At 54.5% G+C, this 19,491-nt stretch overlaps 2 protein-coding genes across 2 annotated transcripts; both read right to left on the reverse strand.

Annotated features, from left to right (window-relative positions):
* Window positions 1-3,919: 3,919 nt before the first annotated feature.
* Window positions 3,920-7,657, reverse strand: LOC119092842 (AP-4 complex subunit epsilon-1-like). The gene is made up of 6 exons (XM_037215761.1): window positions 7,485-7,657; window positions 6,240-6,480; window positions 5,362-5,548; window positions 4,952-5,148; window positions 4,553-4,701; window positions 3,920-3,923 (listed from the first exon to the last, which is right to left on the reverse strand). Exons 2-6 carry the CDS (start codon window positions 6,420-6,422, stop codon window positions 3,920-3,922), a joined length of 720 nt encoding a protein of 239 aa, XP_037071656.1. The 5' UTR covers window positions 6,423-6,480; window positions 7,485-7,657.
* A 1,302-nt stretch (window positions 7,658-8,959) lies between these two features.
* Window positions 8,960-19,072, reverse strand: LOC119092826 (wolframin-like). Its single transcript, XM_037215744.1, is given in 3 exon segments — window positions 8,960-12,256; window positions 12,258-12,661; window positions 19,053-19,072. Coding segments are annotated over 2 exon segments (2,574 nt in total). The 5' UTR covers window positions 12,570-12,661; window positions 19,053-19,072; the 3' UTR covers window positions 8,960-9,994.
* Between the last annotated feature and the right edge of the window lie 419 nt (window positions 19,073-19,491).

The following is a 19,491-nucleotide window of genomic DNA, read 5'->3' on the forward strand; positions in this document are numbered from 1 at the left end:
AAATGGTGCGCGTAGTCCTGTCGAGGAGGCCCTGCACTGGGTGGTGGCGAATGACTCAGATGGTGCGTGTAGTCCTGTCGTGGAGGCCCTGCACTGGGTGGTAGCAAATGACTCAGGTGGTGCGTGTAGTCCTGTCGTGGAGGCCCTGCACTGGGTGGTGGCGAATGACTCAGATGGTGCGTGTATTCCTGTCGTGGAGGCCCTGCACTGGGTGGTAGCAAATGACTCAGGTGGTGCGTGTAGTCCTGTCGGGGAGGCCCTGCACTGGGTGGTGGCGAATAACTCAGATGGTGCGTTTAGTCCTGTCGTGGAGGCCCTGCACTGGGTGGTGACGAATAACTCAGATGGTGCATGTGGCCCTGTCGTGGAGACCCTGCACTGGGTGGTGACGAATGACTCAGATGGTGCGTGTAGTCCTGTCGGGGAGGCCCTGCACTGCGTGGTGACGAATGACTCAGATGGTGCGTGTAGTCCTGTCTGGGAGGCCCTGCACTGGGTGGTGACGAATGACTCAGATGGTGCGTGTAGTCCTGCCGGGGAGGCCCTGCACTGGGTGGTAGCGTATGACTCAGATGGTGCGTGTAGTCCTGTCCCGCCGCCCACCGCACACCAACATCCTACGACTCTGAATTACTGAGCTCCAGCCAAAACCACACCAGACCTGTGACGCTGCCGACGCCTGCTGGGCTGGCAAGTCCGGTGCAAGGTAGGGGACCCCGGTCCGGCAGGCTAACCGCGACGCCGTATCAGCGATGATCTACTCACATCGTCGCCTGCACAAAAGCAATCTGGGGGCTATCGCTAGAAGCCCTTCGGACAACGGACCTCTGCGAAATGGGTAAAAGGTTTTAGCTAAAAGCACAGTAAAAGCCTTGCGTCTGCTGCAACACTGGCAGGGTATTTAAGGGCGGACAGTGACAATTTACTTCGGACTTCATTCCTGCATGCGCGAGTCGAGGGTGTGCGAAGCGCCCGGAGATAGTGGTGATCTGCCAATACCAGTTCGGTCAACCCCCATCAGCTCGGTATGGAAAACTCGCCTAAAAACCCAACATTCTTACGATTCAGCTGGCGCCACTTGAAGAAAGCAGGCACGCGGTATCTTCATATAGCGTTCACTCCGATAAGAATCCGACCAGCCGCACGTGCACGCCTGTCCAACACCGCTTGAAGCGGTACTCGCAGTCAGTGGACGGGAAGTGCTGCACCCCCCCCCCCCCCCCTCCAGCCTGCTTGCGGTCTAGTCGCCCTCAGAGGGAATCCCTAGGCGTGAACACTGCGGTTGCCTCTAGACTCTGTTCACCGTCTGGCTGTCGCGGTCCAGCCGGGCGGCAACACTGCTGCCACTTCTCAGGCCTGCCGGCCATCTAGCGGCCATGACACCGCGAGCGGCAACACTGCTGCCATCTGCCGGATCTGCTCGCCATCGGCCGGCCGTCACGACCCCCCAGGCGGGAACAGTGATGCTATCTCGCGGGCCTGCTCGTCGTCGGGTGGCAGCTCGGCGGTGTCCGGTCGGGGGTCGGCAGGGAGCTGGTTCGCTGGCCCCTCCTGCGGAGCCGGCGACGGCGGCGGCGGCGGCGAGGCGGGCGTCCGGCCCTGCAGCGTCCAAACGGGCGGCGGCTCCTCCAGCGGGCGCTGCTCGTCGTCCAACAGGCTGCGACGGGGCACACGGTCGGTGAACGGCGACAGCAGCACAGGTCGGCTAACAGATCACACAGACTAAGCGACGCGGCACAGCTCGCGCCTGGGTGGACAGCCCAGCCCGACACGATCCAGACGGCGGAGAGCGCCGCCCGCTCCAGCGCGCCTCTGACTGCGCCTCCAGCTACAAACCTACGACTTCAGTCGTACAGCCGACACGTCACGTGTGCTAACGGATGCAGTGTATGGCTATGACCCGCTACACTGAGGTAACACCAGGGATGGGGAGGGGAGGGGGAGGCACACGTGAACTGGATCTGGAGGCAGATGAAAGGGCACTCGGGAGACACGAACATGTCACGGTTGGTGAACACAACACCGTAGGTGCACCCGGTGAGCCAAGAGAAATAATCTACGACGCCAACTTCACGACCAGCGTCGATTTCGCACTCACAATGTGGGCAGCTGTAGCGGGCCGAGCGTCTCAAAAGGACTTCCAGCGTCCAGTGTGGGTGACGAGCGGTCCGAGGTGGCGGCCACGCTCGGCGCCACGGAGCCGGCGGCCGGCGGCGGCGCGCGCAGCACGGCCGCGCCGTCCGCCACCGCCGCCGCCACCACCGTGTCGGCGAATGACAGCGTGAAGTCGGGCTGCAGCCGGCCGTCGCGCACGGCCTCAGCCACGGCCGCCACGCGCTGCAGCCGGTCAGCGTCCGCCAGCAGCGCCAGCGCCGAGCGCGCCAGGTCGGCCGCCTCCGGGTCCCAGTGGTGGCCGAGCGGCTGCAGGGCGCCCGTCAGCCGGGCTGCCGCGCCGACCGCCAGCCGCGGCCCGCACGACCACACGAGCCGCTCGAGCGCGCGCAGCTCCTGCAACAGCGACGCCTCCTCCTCCTTCTCCTCGGCGTCCGGCTCCAGCTCCGGGTCTGGGTCGTCGGCAGCCAGCAGCGGCAGTCGGTCGCAGAGCGCGGCCACCGTCCGCTCCAGCAGCTCAGGCTCCAGCAGCGCTGCCAGCTCGCCCACGGCCCAGAGAGCCAGCGTGCGCAGTCGTCCGTCAGCAGCGCCGTCCGCCAGCAGAGCGGCGTACAGCCGGGCGGCGGCCGGCCGCAGCGGGCCACCGTCCGGTTCCAGAAGCAGGCTACGCCGCAGCCGACCGGCCACCGCCGCACCGCCGGCCTGCTCCACCGCGCGGTTAGTGACCTGCAGCAGCGCCGGCCGGCGCGCCGCGTACCGCTCGGCCAGCAGCGCGGCGCGCCCCAGCAGCAGGGCGCGCACCTCCGGCCGGCCGGCGGAGGCCGCCGACTCCATCAGCCGGCCGCAGACCGCCTCGGCGCTCTCCTCGGTGGCCACGGCGTGCAGCAGCTGCAGGGCGCGCAGTCGCAGCGTCTCGTCGGCGTCGCGCAGACACTGGAGCACGGCCAGCCGGAGCGGACCGTCGGGCAGCACGGCGCCGCCGTCGCACAGCCGGCACAGCGCCGCCAAGCCGGCGTAGCGCACGTTCCCGCTGGCGCTGCGCACCATCAGACCGGCGCAGCGCAGCGCGGCCGCGTGCAGCGAGGTCGGCGCGTCGCCGCCGCCGCTCGGCGCGGCCGGCGCCGGCGGCAGCGTGGCCGTCGCCGCCACGCACTCACACAGGATGGCAAAGCCCATAGCGGTGCTGGGGACGCCGGCCATCAGCTGAGACAGCAGGAACTGGGCGAAAGTGTCGGCCAAGCCCGAGTCGTCCGGGCACAGGTACGAGATGAGCCTGGGGGCGCGCCAGACCACCGTGTCATCTCACACTGACCTCGTGTTTACTCCAAACATCACCGGAGCATACAGCGGCTGGGTCACACTCGCAAAGGGCGCACCGTCGACATCGACTGGCATGCTCATCGCGTCCGGTGGATTACAGCTGGCGGATCGTATGGCTTGTGACATCGAGCCACCCTTCAAGTTCAAAAACCACACCGGTTATTCAAAGAGAACAAGGACGGGTCCACGTTTTTGACATGCAATACAGCTCAGTGTATACCAAAAGGTCGGCGTTTCCTTTGGCGTGCTGTTGTTGGATCACGGATAACAGCCGTGTGCTGCAGTGCGCGGCGCCTTCGATGTGGGTCTCAGTGGCGTTGCGTTAGCGCCAGCAACCGCGCGCCAGGGCTGACTCACCGGATAAGCGAGCACTGCAGCCAGGGCGCCGGCACGCCCCTGTGCTCGAAGTCGGGCGGCAGCTTGCGGCTCTGGACCTGGCCCAGGATCGTCATCAGGCTGGTGGTCAGGTGGGCGAACATAACCGGGTTCAGCTGTCGGATCGGAGGCCTACCGTCAGCGCACCACCCGCCGCCCGCGCCATCACCACAGGCGGGGGCGCACGACGGGGGACCCTGGCTGGTATACAGCCGTGAGCGGAAACAGCGCAGGGGGTGGTTTGATGCGATGATGGGGCCACGCAGAGCGATGTCCGCTTCAGGTGGGCTAGCACATGGCAGTGGTAAAATCATTCCAAATCTGAATGTGAGGCCGTCTTAGCCTCACACTGCGGCATTGTGATAATTACCGTTCCAGAACGTCATCGCTTGCCCGGTGCCGGAAGGGGGGCATCTCGCAAGGCCAACAACACGATGGATACGAAGCGATCATCAAAACACCATCGCCGCGCCGGCCCGTTCAGGTGCGGTATTGACTCCGACGTAGCGGCTGGGCCGCAGCGCTACCCCGGAGACGACTCAAGGTCTCTGCCGTGGTCTGCTGTATGGCTCTGGTAGTGGTCTGCTGCCTCACCGCACGCCGTGACAGCAGGCAGCTGACGGGTTCCCACTGTCGCACGGCGTCGCCCTACAGTCCCAACAAGCCCCGCCCACCGCGTCCCAGGCGCGGTCTCGGCCCGCCACCAGCACATGCTCAACACCCCCCAGCTCGTACTGCAGCGAACGTGAGGCACAGCTGGACGGCCGACGCCATGACGAGCGGGTCTCGGTCCAGCAGCGCCGTCTCCACAGCCTCCAGCTGGCCGGGCAACAGCTCCGGCGAGCACAGCAGCAGACTGTGCAGCGCGCGCGTCGCCTTGTCCCGCACCACCGCCTGTCGGCAGAAGCGCGAAATGGAGTCGCGCTCGGACAGAGCGGCACGGCGCAGCGGCGACGAGCCGGCAGTTCCGCCCGTGACCGGCATTATAATGACTAGAATGATGTAACGACTGAAACGACCCACTCGGCCACTGGCGTCGCAAAGTACCTCGTCGGCTGAAATGGTCAAGTACACACGAGTACGTGCACAAGAGCAGCAGGGACAGGTTGCCGGGCCGTTCTCCCGGCAGGCTTGGGCCCCGCACCTGGCGGTGTTTGAGCTTGCTGAGCACGGCCGGCAGGAAGGTGGCGGCGTTGTCGGCCGTAACCAGGTGGCAGACCATGTTGAGGCCGGTGCAGAGGACCAGCACGTCGCCGCTACGTAAGTCGCCCAGCACAGTGTTGACCAGCAGCACGGCCAACTCGTCGGTGGGCCTCAGCAGCAGCGACACGGCCAGGTAGCCTGCCAACGGCGTCCTCTCCTCAGACGGGCCTCCAGTATGCGATCACACCTCGCTACCAGAGACATGACCAATCTTAAAAGGCACACAGTTGCCAGGGTGTTTAATAGCTTATGCCACGTCAGCCTCACCAGCATTGAAGACAAGTAAATGGCCTCCAAAACGGCGGGAAGGCCGCCCAGTGCCGTGGTGGCTTGCCTGCTGTGCTGTCTTACCCATTCGCTTTTGCAGCAGTGAGCCTTGCTGCGCCAGAGTGATGGCATGGATGCAGATGAAGCGCACGTCATAGCCGAGCAGGTGACAGTAGACGGCCACACTGAGTGCCTGAGCGCGCACCGTGCACTCGGCCGAGGGCAGCGCCAGCAGCTGCTCCATACTGGCCAACTCGGCCTGGATTGTCAGCTAGAAAGGAATGTCACTGTCAGATGCCACCCCATTTTTGGTCAGCAAATTAAGATGGAATGTGAACCATTCAGGCTCCATATCTCCCAAGTAAATGGCAGTTTACTTGGGCCTCAGTATCTCCCACAGCTGACCCTGGATTCTCCTTGTGATGGGCTTTCTGAAGTGGTAGATGTGCTTAGGACATATGCTAATGATTTGGGTATGGGCTTGGAATGTAAGCATGTGGGAGGAGAGCATGGGAGCACACCACGCATGGGACACCTGACACCCACAGAGTGATATTCCTCCAATTTGTGATACAATGTATTTCAAGAAAGTGGTAAAAATGCTATTGATAAATGACAGTTTATAATACACTAACAGGTAGCATTAGCAGAACAAAACCATTGAGTAACAGCTGGCAACTAGTGCCAAAAAGTTTAAAAAGCAACAAGTGCTTACACACAAAACACAAACACAGGGTGGCACACAATGTCCCACCTGACTTCCCTGCTGTCACTTCAATCTTGGGCAGATACAGGGAGCTTGAAACAAAGGGTGCACTGCAGATATCTTACCTCAATTTCATCCTGACACTCACAGAGTGATACTTCCCTGATGAAGTCTCTGAAGGAAACTGGGGGAGACCTCCTGATAGGGATACTGGATAATGGAACTTGAAACAAAAGACGCCCTGCAGTTATCTCACCTCAATTTCATCCTGACACCCACAGAGTGATATTCTTCTGATGAAGTCTCTGAAGGACACTGGAGAAGATTTCCTGATGGGGATACCGGATAATGCCGCTGCACCAGCATCACTAACTTTAGGTAGGTTTTCAGCCACTGCCTTGGCAAGTTTTGACAGTTTCAGAGTCAAAAGAGAGGCCATCTTGATATGGCTGATTGCTAATTACATGACCTGTTTTATCTTCAGGCAAAAAATGCACCTGAAAGAGCAGAGACATGGCTAGTGAAGGATCTTTACAGCAAGCAGAGCTGTTGCTCTTGAAAACCAAGACTTAAATGAGAATGCAGTCCAATGGTGGAGTTAAACTAATTGTGATATTAATAAGAAGGGGGCAGCATTGCACCATCTCATCTCTAAATAACAAGAATGTATTACCAGCCAATGACATCTGCCACTTACTTTCCCAGGAAGGTAACTAGCAACAGCTGGAATCATGAACAGTCTCTAATTGAATGATCAGAAGTTTGGGGTTTAAATGACAGCTGGTTCAAGGACAATCATGACACTTGTGTTTTTTAACCTAAAAAAATAGCAGTATCCAGCATAGCATCAGCACTGAATATCTGAACAAATATGTCCTATCAGGGGCTGGCAGTGACTGCTGTTGACAGGAAGAAGCATGGTGTGCTCATTGAACATTTGAAAGAGGGATTTTAATTCCATTACTATGTATTTCCTAATTTTAACAGGAGAAAACCTGATTTAAGTGTCTTTCTTTACTTTTTTTTGGCAATATGCTCAGGTCACATCTTTGCTTCTGACTAAAATTTGAGACATCATAAAGGCATGGGGGCACCATTGCACCTCTATGTATTTCCTAGTATTGTAATTATCTGCTTGGTAAGATGAGCCATGGTGAGCAAAATGCAAACCACTGACTTCAGTGCATCAGTGCAGTGCCATGAACACAAAACACTCATGACCAGCACTGTGAAAATGCAACTGCTATGCCTTAAGTTAAGGTATCTAATACAACCTGGATGTTATCCAATTATTGTTGACATTATGTATTCAATGAAACTATCACATACATTGCATTACATTAGTTTCCCAGTGCATTAGTGAGCAGCATTATTCACACAGATAAGACAGTAGCATTAGCCTTGTTCCTCTGAAAAAACAGGACAATAGAGAATAGTTTGAGTGATATTTTTGCAACATGCCTTTAGCAAAACAAAACAACAGCAGAAGTGTAGATCTTACCCAATTTATTTCACCAACACTTCACCTCCGCTTTTGATTCGATAAAGGCATCTTGCTGGAATATCAACCAAACTATCCCCATTCCCCTGATTTTTCTGAGGAATAAGGCTGATACTACCATCTTATCTAGTTTTATTATGCTGACAGTGGGTATAAAGGTGACAATTTATACAGCCCACGTGTTGGCTTTCATGTTCGCAGGTGTTTAACTTTAAAATAGCGTGCCTGTACCTACGATGACGCATAAATATTTCACCTAACACACCACAAGATCTTTTTCAGGTGCACTGAATGCCTCTTCTTAAAGTTGGAACCCAGATTGCATGAACGACAATAACAATATTTTGTAGCTGCCGGGCAGGAATTGCCGCAAAAAGCGGCTACCAAAATGCTGTCCGTAGCAGTCAACATCGCCACCATCCACAAAAGCAACTCCAAACTCAGAAACTGCTGCACCGCCGAGTGCTGCGCCGACTTTTTTCCAAATAAACACCAGTTAACGCAAGAATACAAGACTTTTTCATTGCCTAGCCTCAAACTTGTGACCACAGTTCACCGTCTTCCCCATAAGAACCTGCATCGACTGCCCCAAGACAGTGCATCAGAATCTAAACTAGGAGCAAGCCGAACCGGTGTCCTCGAGACATTTTCCGAAAGAAAAGGCAGCTACGATTTCATCAACCGTCCTGAAACTGGCGACCTCAGGTCACAGCCTGTACCGTACCTCTACCATATCATATTTACGGTATACAATGTGCATGTGTTTAATGGTGCCCCGGGTTCTGAACGGCTCACGAAATCGTAGCTGCTCTAGCTACACGAAAACGTTCTGAAGAGGTCGGCCGAAAGGTGTAAGAACAGGGAGGAGAGGGGCACGAATCACAGCTTTGCGCGTAAGTTTGACACTGGCAACGCCACGGGTGTAGTTTCCCTTTCAGTTGGAATAGACGTGGGGAGCTTCACTCCCCTCCAACTTGGGATTCAGTCCCCATCCCCTTAACACAGACTTCAGTCCCCCCCCCCCCAACTGGGACAGAAAGTGGGCAGAATCCGGGAGAAACCCGTTGAACTAGATGGCACGACTTGGGTGGTGGGTTCGGGGTATACGCAACAAGCTATGCTTAGCAGGTACTCTGAACCCGCAGTCACCCATGCAAACCATTCGGAATTAATTTATAAAAAACTGTTTATTGCATATTTTGAGGGCTGGCTGGGTACTTTTTCCCGTTGAGCCTCACACCCCAACCAATTTTGCGAAACTGCGCCCCTGGGTAGCGCACATCAGAAAATCGGCCCAAAAAGGTTGGGTCGACGCACTCTGCGGTTATCCACGCTAAATTGGCAACAACACACCAAAATAGGACGCTGGGACCGTACAATGCTGGTAACCACATATTTCGTTCACATTCCAAGCATAATACATTTAACGTACTTCCGTAAGCCCGGCGTCATACCTTCTCTGTTTGCAAACACTGTTCATTTTGATGTTATTTATTTCGCACTTAGACTAGAAAAGCACACACCATCTTCTTTACGGAACATTCCAAGTAATTGGCCAACGCCTTTGCAATGCTGCCCGATAGCCAACAGCCCAATTTCTGAATCCTGGGCCAGTGCGCTTTACGTCTTTGTTTTGGTAATGCACCCGCTGTCTCGGTTTTAAAGGGACTCTGAGAATGAGCACCGACAGCACAGATGTAAACGGCAAGCTCTGCCTCCTGCCGGCAAACTCTCTTTCTCTACGCGTCTGTTTAACAAGTTCTCCTAAAGGCCACAATCTGTTGACAAACCTGTCGCCTGTGCCCATTTCCTCACTGATGTGTCTACCCGAGCATCAGCGGCAAGACAGTAACTGACAGTACCAAAAAAACAAAAAAAAAAACAGGAAATTTCTAGGTGTACTCCTAGGACAAAGGCAAAAGTAGTCAACACGCAAAAGTATGACCATAAGCCATGCTGAAATAATCAACTAGGTACAAATACACTCGTAAGTAGCAAATCAGATCTAAGTGTTAAAGCCTACCCTTTCCAACCTGGCCAACGAATGTGACACTAAACAAAAAGTTATGGCCCTCATTCAGGTAAGACAAGGAACGAATACCTCGCATATATAGATTATTAACACACGCCATTGAACCAACGTGCATTATCCGATGTCACTCGCAAGTAGTTGAAGAGTATTGAAAGAGGCCATTCAAAGCTTCTCAGCTAATGCCGTGAACATCACCATGTGCGAAAGCTGCTCTGCAGGAAGCACAGAAACAAGATAATAGTGGGATTGCTTGCAAAGCGTGACCCCTGAAGCCAACCCTCATTCAAGTCTATCAAGCCTGACTAGAGGACGTGAAAAACAACAGGGGAAGGTCCGTCGACCAATTCCGCGTCGGCATAAAGCTGCATCCGCGCCCGAACTCCAGGCGCTCCGCGTTTCAGACTTCAGACAGTTGATTAATGCCCGCCACCGCGACCCCAGCTGAGGAGAAGCGCCGCTCGCTGCGCCGGCGGCCCGCTCAGGTGGCGGCTGGGTCCTTCTCGTAGCGCAGCAGCGGCGAGCAGACGAAGTTAAAGACGGCGCCGGCGCTGGTGACGAGCTCGTTGACGACGTCGCGCTGGGTGACCTCCAGTATGGGGGCGATCTCCTGGGTACAGCTGAGGCAGCGCAGACCGGTCAGCTGCAGCTGCGGCCGCGTCGTGCCCAGGCCGGCGCTCAATTGACCGCGGTACTGCACGCGGTCGCCCGCCCGCAGGTTCAGTCCGAACGCCTGGAACTGGTTGTCGGCCGCCAGGTAAACATCAGCCGGACTGACGTTTAGGTAGCCAGCTGGCATGTGCACCACAATGTGAAACTGGTAGCGGTTCCAGGAGCGCAACGTGCATCGTGACGTCATGACGGTGTGCGCCGTCTTGCAGCGGCTGAAGCTGACCTCGTCCATCAGCTCGGCGTTGCAGTCTCCGACTGGACGGCCGTAAACGCAGGCCAGCGTCTGCTGCAGGCCCACCGGCAGGAAACTGATCAGCGCCTGCAGCTTGTTCTCGGCCGACTGGACGCGCACGTCGGCCACGGTGCCCTCCCACTCGACGGTGGCGCCCTCCAGCAGCTGACAGCCGTGCTGCACCTGGGCCGTGGTGGCGGCGTCCAGTGCCGGCCGGTGACACACGTTATAGAACTGCTGCCAGGGCAGCGCAGTCACGTCGGTGGGCGGTGGCGTCGTCAGATACGTGATCTGCACGGCCGGCAGAAGCGACAGCAGGCCCAGCCCCAGCACCAGCACCTGGTACGACGAGATGACGCGCGTCAGCGAGGCGTGCCGGCTGCGCAAGAAGGCCAGGCCGAACGGCAGCGCCAGCAGCGCGCCCGTCACCACCGCCTGCAGCAGGAAGCCGGCTTGGTAAAGGTGACGGCCCAGTGCCACAGCTGGGAATAGCAGCAGGAAGCCACCGATGATGGGGAGCGCAAACACAGTGCCGAAGAAGGTGCCGACAGCGCGCAGCACGCCACCGGTGGAGGCGTCGCCGGCAAACAGAATGGCGGTCTGGAACCAGACGACCGAGGCCAGGTGCGGGATCAGCACCTTGTAAGTGCCGCGCCACCTGTCCTGCGCCGCCATCGTGGCGTAGCAACCGAGCGTGGCCAGGTGCAGGATAGCCAGCAACGAGAAGTCGAGGAAGAGGCCGGGCGCCAGCTGCAGACTGGCCGCCGGCGCAGGCCTCAGCGTCGGGAACAGGTGCAGACAGGACAGCGTCACGTGTAGCACCATCGACAGCCAGGCCAGCCGCTGGTGGCGCTCGCTGAGCGAGATGAACGTGATGGCCGTCATGAGGGCGGCCAGCGCAGTGATCTCGGAGCTGAGCACCATCGAGTCAGGCGTGTACTGCAGCGCCGTCACCGTCGCAGCCATCGCCACGAAGAAGCGCCCGTACGGGTACAGGTTCTTCCAGCAGAACTTCGCCTCGGCTAGCTGCGTGTTCAGGTCATCTTTGATAATCTTCATCACCTGTGACCAGATGCGGAAATTGCCCAGGTCCTCGTGAAGCTGTAGCATCTGCAGCGTGGAGATGACCATGACTAAGAGGGCGACGTACAGGACGATGACCGGCAGGATGAAGCGCAGCATGCGGACGTCGACGAAGGACACAAGGAACACGACCAGGATCGTCTTCAGTTGCGTAGTCGGGATCAGCGAGAGCAGGAAGGCGTTGCCGCGCTCTGACATTGTCTCGATCATCTTGTGATAGCCGTAACTGACGGAGCGCACCGGATGGAACATCACCTTCTCCAGCAGCGTCATTTCCTGGAAAGCAGTCTCGTCATCGCTGACCTTAAGGAACTTGTTTATGGTGGGCAGGTCGCCGTTGACAAAGTTGGCCGCCGCCGCCACCAGCGAGTCCTCAGACAGCTTCTCGCCGCCGATGTGGCTCAGGAAGGAGATGGTGCGCGGCGTGTCCGTCGCGTCTTCGGCCGCCGGCGCCGTCGCTGCTACGCCCTCGCCCTGATCTCTGCCGTCACCGTTGCCGTCGCCGCCGCCATCAGCGGGTGGTTCGGCCTCAGCGGCTGGCTGGTCACCGTCGGCGGCGGCGGCGGCGGCGGCGGCGGCAGGCGCGGGACGCTCCAGGTCGCGCCGCTCCTGGCTGGTGAGCCGCTGCAACCGGCTGCGCAGCTGCGCCGTCGTGATGAAGTCCTGACCGTCGGCCATCGTGTAGAAGAGCTCGCGGGCAGCACGGCGCGAAAGCTTCTCCTCCTGCGTCATGTCCAAACAGTTCTTCACGTCGATTGTAGTTCTGGTCCGTGATGCCGCGGCCCCGGTCAAAGCACTCGCGCAGCAGCTCGGTAGCCTCAGCATTGCCCTGCTCGGATGCCTTGGTCAACCAATAGACAGCCTGGACATAATTCTGGGTGGCCTCAGAGGGCGCGGCCGGCGCATCCAGCAGCTGCTTGGCCAACACCAGCTGCGACTCCTCGCAGCCGTCCTCTGCCAGGTTGCTGCGCAGCCGACGCAGCGAGCCTTGCGGTCCGTCGTGCAGAGTCCACTGTTTGCGCGAGCCGCGCCGGCCGGACGCCTCTCCGTCAGGCACAGTGCCCGCCATCTTGGGATGATTGCTCAGGGCCTGCTCAGCAGACTGGTCAGCCACTTAGCTGACCTGATGAGTGTACACAGACACACAGCAACTGCACAGGCCTGCAAACAGTATGCAGGGGTCAATCACATGAGCTGGATCTCCTGTTAAGCCTAACTCAGAGCTGAAGTATGTGTTGGTTTAAGTAGGCAACATGTCTCCTGGTGAGTACTACAGCTCTAAGGCTGGGCAAATATTTGAATAAAGACATAAAATAGCTCAAATGCAATGTCATTCTTTTCAGTGGTATAAGCCACCCACAGCCATGACAGGCTCTCAACCTTGACCATGAAAATTGTGTTATGCTGCAGTGAAACTGGACCTTGGTGTAGGGCCAGGTACCTACAGCAAACAAGACTTGAAACAAAATGTGGAGCAGTCATTTGGTGGCATCACCATGACTAGGATGCTAGAACCAGAGGCATAGTCTCCTATTCACTTAGGGGGCCTAGACCCCCCTCCAACTCAGGCTTCAGACAATCCCACTTTGGAAAGAAAGTGGATAAAAATTAGAGGACAGACCTGTTTGGTTGCATACTTTTGGGGCAGGTTATGTCAGTTTTTGCTTTAATGCCCCACAACCCATTTTGCAAAACTATGCTCCTGGCTGGAACAGTAGGGAAAATGAGTGGCAAGCTTTTAAGGATGATTGGAATGATTCCACTGTCATCAGTCTGTTCTGTAACTGGCAGCAAGTTTTTCTGGTTTCCTGACATTTAGCAGTCAAGCATGGAATACTAACTGCAAACCACACAAGCAGAAGCAATGCAACAGATTATCAGGTATGTTAAGAACACTTATGATTTGCTGTCCTATTCACATTTTCTTCTCAAAGGGGCTCTGATAGTAAGCCATGCCATTACAGGTAGGTACATAATAATTCCACCCATCATCTGCATTCTGCATGCCATGTCTACAAACATCCAGCATATCCAATATTCAAAGAAAACAATCGTGGGTGCAAATTCATCACTCAAGCAGCTGCTGAGGAATGACACAATTTACAGTGGAGGAAAGCCTGATGTAACATGAACTTAGCACCACTTTCCTTTAATTTTCCCATGGGATTACATCCTGATCCAATTTTGACCATGCAATGCACGGTAATTTTTTACTTTGGTACCTGTACGGCCGACGGAGGGAAGAGCTACGCTAGCTGCAGGGTTTCGAGTATTGTCGTGCGGGGGAAAAGCTGTGAGGCATCGGCTGACATTGTGACGTCACTGAAAATGGTTTGCATCGATCGGGATGGGGGTTCTTTCGGGCCGACTGAAGGCCATAAGGCTTTTGATTGTGATATGATGTCACTGGTATTCGGCTGGGTATGTGACGTCACTGGTCGTGAGTTTGTAAGGCTCTCTTGGGTCCACTGAATGCCGTAATGCATCAGCTGGCCATGTGTCGTCACTGGTATTCGATTAAACATCAGGCGCGACCGGCCTCGTTCCATCTTTACTTTTCGTACCTGTCTGCTGCAAGCATTTGCGTGCCGCATAAAGGTTTGACCGAATCACCTCCATGTGTGACGTCCCTAATCATCACTTCATAAGAGTGCACTTAGGCCCCACGACCACGGTGTGTCATGGTCTGCAAAGTATCACCGGATAGCGTGACGTCACTGGTATTCGAATAAATACTGGGCGCAACAGGCCGTGCTTTATTTTTACCTTTGTATCTGTCTACTGCAAGCATTGGCTTGCTGGATGAAAGCTGCCGAACCACCTGAGTGTGTGACGTCACTGGTCACGAGTTCCACCGGTGCTTTTCGGCCAACTGAAGACCACAAGGTGTCAGCTAACGACGTCACTGCTATACGACTGATTGTAAGACGTCAATGGTCGTGGGTTTCAACGTGTCCTTTAGGACCGACGAAATGCCGTAAGGCATCAGCTGGCGATATGACGTCACTGGTAGTTGGCTGAACATCAGCCAACAGGTCATGCTCCATTTATACCTTTCGTGCATGTCCGCTGCAAGTATTGGCGGATTTTTTGCGGCCAACTGAAGGCCATAAAGCATCAGCTAGCGATGTGACGTCACTGGCATTCGACTGTGCGTGTCGCTGGTCATGAGATTTTACGGCCTCTTTTGGGCCGACGAAAGGTCATACGGCACTGACTGACGATGTGACGTCACTGGTATTCGAATGAACTTCGGGCGCGACAGGCCATGTTCCACCTTTATCTTTGGTACCTGTCCATTGCAAGCATTGCCGTGGAAGGCTCTGCCAAATTACCGGAGTGTGTACGTCACTGACCATTAATTTGTATACTCTTCTGAACCTACTATAGGCCACAAGGCATCAGCTGACGATATGATGTCACTAGGTCTCGACTAGACATCATGCGCAACAGGCCATGCTCTATCTAAGCCATGTTTCGTCTGTACCTTTCGCACCTATCTACTGCAAGTATTCGCGCGACACATAGGGGCTCTGCCGAATTACCTGAGCGTGTGGTGTAACTAGTTATGAGTTTACGCGGGTTTACTCTGTCTGACCGAAGGGCATCAAGCATCAGCTGACGATATGACGTCACTGGTATTCGACTAAACTCCAGGCGCGACAGGCCATGTTCCATCTTTACCTTTCGTACCTGTCTCTTGGAAGTATTGGCGTGCTGAATGAAGGCTCTGCCGAGACTCCTGAGTGAGTAACGTCACTGGTCAAGAGCTTTTTACGGGACCTTTTGTACCCCCAAACGGTATAATGCATCAGCTGACGATATGACGTCACTGGTGTCCGACTTAACATCAGGCGCGACAGGCCATGTTCTATCTTTACCCTTCGTACCCGTCTATTACAAGTATTGACGTGCTGAATGAAGGCTCTGTCGAGTCTCCTGGGTGTGTAATGTTACTGGTCATGAGTTTTTTCTGGCTCCTTGGAACCCTCTATAGGGAAAAAATGCATCAGTTGACGACGTGATGTCAATGGTGTTCGACTTAACATGAGGCGTAACAGGTCATGTTCCATCTTTGCCTTTCGTACCTGTAAAGTATTGGTGCGTGAAATGGTGGCTCTGCCGAGTCACCTGAGTGTGCGACGTCACTGGTCATGAATTTTTACGACTATTTTTTGGCTGAGCGAAAGCCATAAGACATCAGCTAACGAAATGACGTCACTGGTAATCCACTGAGTGTGTGACGTCACTGGTCATGAGCTTTTACGGGCCTTTTTTGGCCGAGTTCAGGCCATTAGGCATCAGATAACGTTATGACGTCACTTGTATTCGAATTAACATCAGTTGCAATAAGCCATGTTTCATCTTTACCTTTCGCATCTGCCTACTGCAGGTATTCGTGCGCTACAAAAAGGCTCTGTCGATTCGCTCGAGTCGAACTCCAGACGAATCATCTGAGTGGGTGACGTCGCTGGTCATGAGTTTATACGGATTCACTTGGGCCGCCCAAGGCCACAAAGGCCCGTGAAGCATCACAGGATGATATGTCGTCACTGTTATTCGACTTAACATCAGGTCCAACATGCCACGTACTTTCTTTACCTTTCGTACCTGTCTATTAAAGGTATTGACGTGCTGTATGAAGGCTCCGTCGAATCTCCTGAGTGTGTGACGTCACTGGTCACGAGTTTTTATGGGCTCTTTTGAACCCATTATAGGTTATAATGCATCAGCTGACGACATGGCGTTACTGGTGCCCGACCAAACATCAGGCGCAACAGGTCATGTTCCATATTTGCCTTTCGTACCTGGCTGCTGCAAACATTCGCGTGCTATATGAAGGCTCCGCCGAATCATCTGAGTATGTGACGTCACTGATCATCAGTTGGTAGGAGGTCACTTGGCCACCTATGGCTACGAAATTCCGCAGCAGAGGTGGGAGATGCACCATAGTTAAGCACACTAATTTTATTGTGCGCACCATTAAGTAGCAACTTCAAACGCGACGGGCTGTTTCAACGAATAAAATTTTGAACAAACGTAAACACAAAACAAAGGTGATCCCACCCCACAAACCGACGTATATGCAAAGCTATTCCGCCCGACATCACAGGATGCGCCCCTGAGCAGCTACGGTCCGGAATGCCCTAATGGCTAAATAATAATCAAGGGCGTCGCCTAGCGGTCATAAGTCTGGGCCACAGCCCGAATATCAGTGACGTCATATGGTCAGGTGATGCTTGATGTCCTTCAGTCAGCCCGAGTAAGCCCGCGTAAACTCATGACCAGTTACACCACATGCTCAGGTGATTCGGCAGAGCCTTTATGTAGCGCGCGAATACTTGCAGTATAGAGGTGCGGAAGGCAAAGATGGAACATGGCCTGTTGCGCCTGAGATTAAGTCAAATACCAGTGACGTCATATCGTCAACTGATGTCTTGTACCCTATAGGTACAAAAAAGCAGCCCATAAAGAACTCATGACCAGTGACATTACACACTCAGGAGATTTCAGAGAGCTTTCCTTAAGCATGTCAATGCTTACAATAGACAGGTACGAAAGGTGAAGACGAACATGGCCTGTCGCGCCTGGTGTTAGGTTGAATACCAGTGACGTCACATCGCCAGATGATGCTTGATGTCCTTCAGTCAGCCCGAGTAAGCCCGCGTAAACTCATAACCAGTCACACCACACGCTCAGGTGATTGGGCAGAGCCTTTATGTGGCGCGCGAATACTTGCAGTAGATAGGTGCGGAAGGTAAAGATGAAACTTGACATATTGTATCTGATGCTTAATTGAATACCAGTGACGTCATATCGTTACCTGATGCCTAATGGCCTTAAGTCGGCCCAAAAAGGCCCGAGAAAACTCATGACCAATGGCGTCACACACTTAGTGGATTACCAGTGACGACATATCGTTAGAAGATGCCTTATGGCTTTCACTCGGCCAACAATAGCCTGTAAAAACTCATGACGACGCACTCAGGTGATTCGACAGAGCCATCATTAGGCTCGCCAATACTTTAACAGGTGCGAAAGGCAAAGATGGAACATGACATGTTGTGCCTGATGTTAAGTCGAACACCAGTGACATCATATCGTCAGCTGAAGCATTATACCATATAGGGGGTTGAAAAGAGCCCGTAAGAACTCTTAACCACTGACGTGATATAACACGCGAATGCTTGCAGTAGGCAGGTACGAAAGGTAAAGATGGAACATGACCTGTTGCGCTTGATGTTGAGTCGAATACAGTGACGTCATATCATCCCGCGATGCTTCACAGGATATGATGCTTTGTTGCATTGGGCTGCCCAAGTGAGCCTGTATAAACTCATGACCAGTGACGTCACGCACTCAGATGGTTCGGCATCACCTTGATATAGCACGCGAATGCTTGCAGTGAACAGGTACGAAAGGCAAAGATAGAGCATGGCCTGTTGCGCATGACATCTAGACGAAAACCGGTGACGTCATATGGTCAGCTGATGTGGTGTGGCTTACGATGGGTTCAAAGCAGTCTATATAAATTAATGGTTAGCGACGTTACACACTCAGGTAATTCGGCAGAGCCTTCCTTCAGCATTCAAATGCTTGCAATGGACAGGTACCAAAGGTAAAGATGAAGCATGGCCTGTCCCGCCTGAATTTTATTCGGGTACCAGTGACGTCACATCTTCAGTTAATGTCGTATGACCTTTCGTCGGCCCAAAAGAGGCCGTAAAATCTGATCACAAGTGACATCACACACAGTCGAATGCCAGTGACGTCACATCATTAGATTATGCTTTACGGCCCTCAGTTGGCCCCCAAAGATCCATAAAAATGCATGACCAGTGACGTCACACACTCACGTGATTTGGTAGCTTTTATTCATCACGCCAGTGCTTGCAGTAGACAGGTACGAAGGTAAAAATGAAGCATGACCTGCTGCGACCAATATTAAGTCGAATATCAGTGACGTCACGATATCCGGTGATATTTCACGGAGCATGATACACCGCGGCCGTGGGGCCCAAGTGCACCCGTATCAAGTGATGATTAGTGACGTCACACATTCAGGTGATTCGGTCAAGCTTTTATTCGGCACGCAAATGCTTGCAGCAGACAGGTACGAAAGGTAAAGATGGAATAAGGCCTGTTGCGCCTGATGTTTCATTGAATACCAGCGACGACATATCGTCAGGTGATGCTTTACGGCATTCATTGCACCCAAAAGATCCCTAAAGCCTCACAACCAGGGACGTCACATATCCAGTCGAATACCAGTGACATCATATCGCTAGCAAATACCTTGTAGCCTTCGGTCGGCCCAAAAGAACCCCGATCGATGCAAACCCATTTTCAGTGACGTCACTACGTCGGCTGATACCTAACAGCATTTCTCCATCACGGCAGTACAGGAACCCTGCAGCCAGCGTAGCTCTCTCCCCACCGTCGGCAATACAGGTACCCAAGTAAAAAAAAGCCCAATGCACATGTTCACCTTTCCTTATTCATCTCATTATTTTCAGGTCAGGCTATCCCCAGACTCCATTGAACCCTTCACCTTGTCCCCACCCAATCTCATAGCCACGGTAACAAGCGCGATGTCATAGTTCACCGCGCCCACTCACTGCATGCGCCTTCCCGGGGGGCCTATACTTGTGCGCCGAATTCACAACTGAGGCCCAGCCCAAATCTTGCGTTAGAGGAGCCCTACAGCGTGCATACACCAAGCCCAAGAATTAAATCCAGACAAACATGCAAAACATTTTGCGTCTTCCTACTCACCTCTGGAATAGCCACAGCCAACCCCACTCTGGTGGCGGCGCCCGGGGAATTAACCACCAACCGCCTCACCTCGCGTTCGCTGTGTTTGGGACGCGAACGAGATCCGTGCGCGAACTCCAAGGTCAAGCTGTGGTGGTGTTGTGTGGTGTGGAGAAGGCAGCGCCGCGGGTGCACCTACAGGCTTGGTTACACCCCTATGTCTTAATAAAACCGGT

The sequence above is a fragment of the Pollicipes pollicipes genome, unplaced genomic scaffold (genome assembly GCF_011947565.3).
Source record: "Pollicipes pollicipes isolate AB1234 unplaced genomic scaffold, Ppol_2.1 Scaffold_3481;HRSCAF=4094_pilon_pilon_pilon, whole genome shotgun sequence".
Taxonomy (NCBI): domain Eukaryota; kingdom Metazoa; phylum Arthropoda; class Thecostraca; order Pollicipedomorpha; family Pollicipedidae; genus Pollicipes; species Pollicipes pollicipes.

Coding starts and splice junctions, on each gene's coding strand:
- LOC119092842 (XM_037215761.1), bottom strand. CDS start 6,422: ATGGCCTCTCTTTTGACTCTGAAACTGTCAAAACTTGCCAAGGCAGTG. Junction 5,549..6,239: donor GGTGTCAGGATGAAATTGAG/GTGAGATAACTG, acceptor ATTCCTTTCTAG/CTGACAATCCAGGCCGAGTT. Junction 5,149..5,361: donor ACTGCTGCAAAAGCGAATGG/GTAAGACAGCAC, acceptor CGCCGTTGGCAG/GCTACCTGGCCGTGTCGCTG.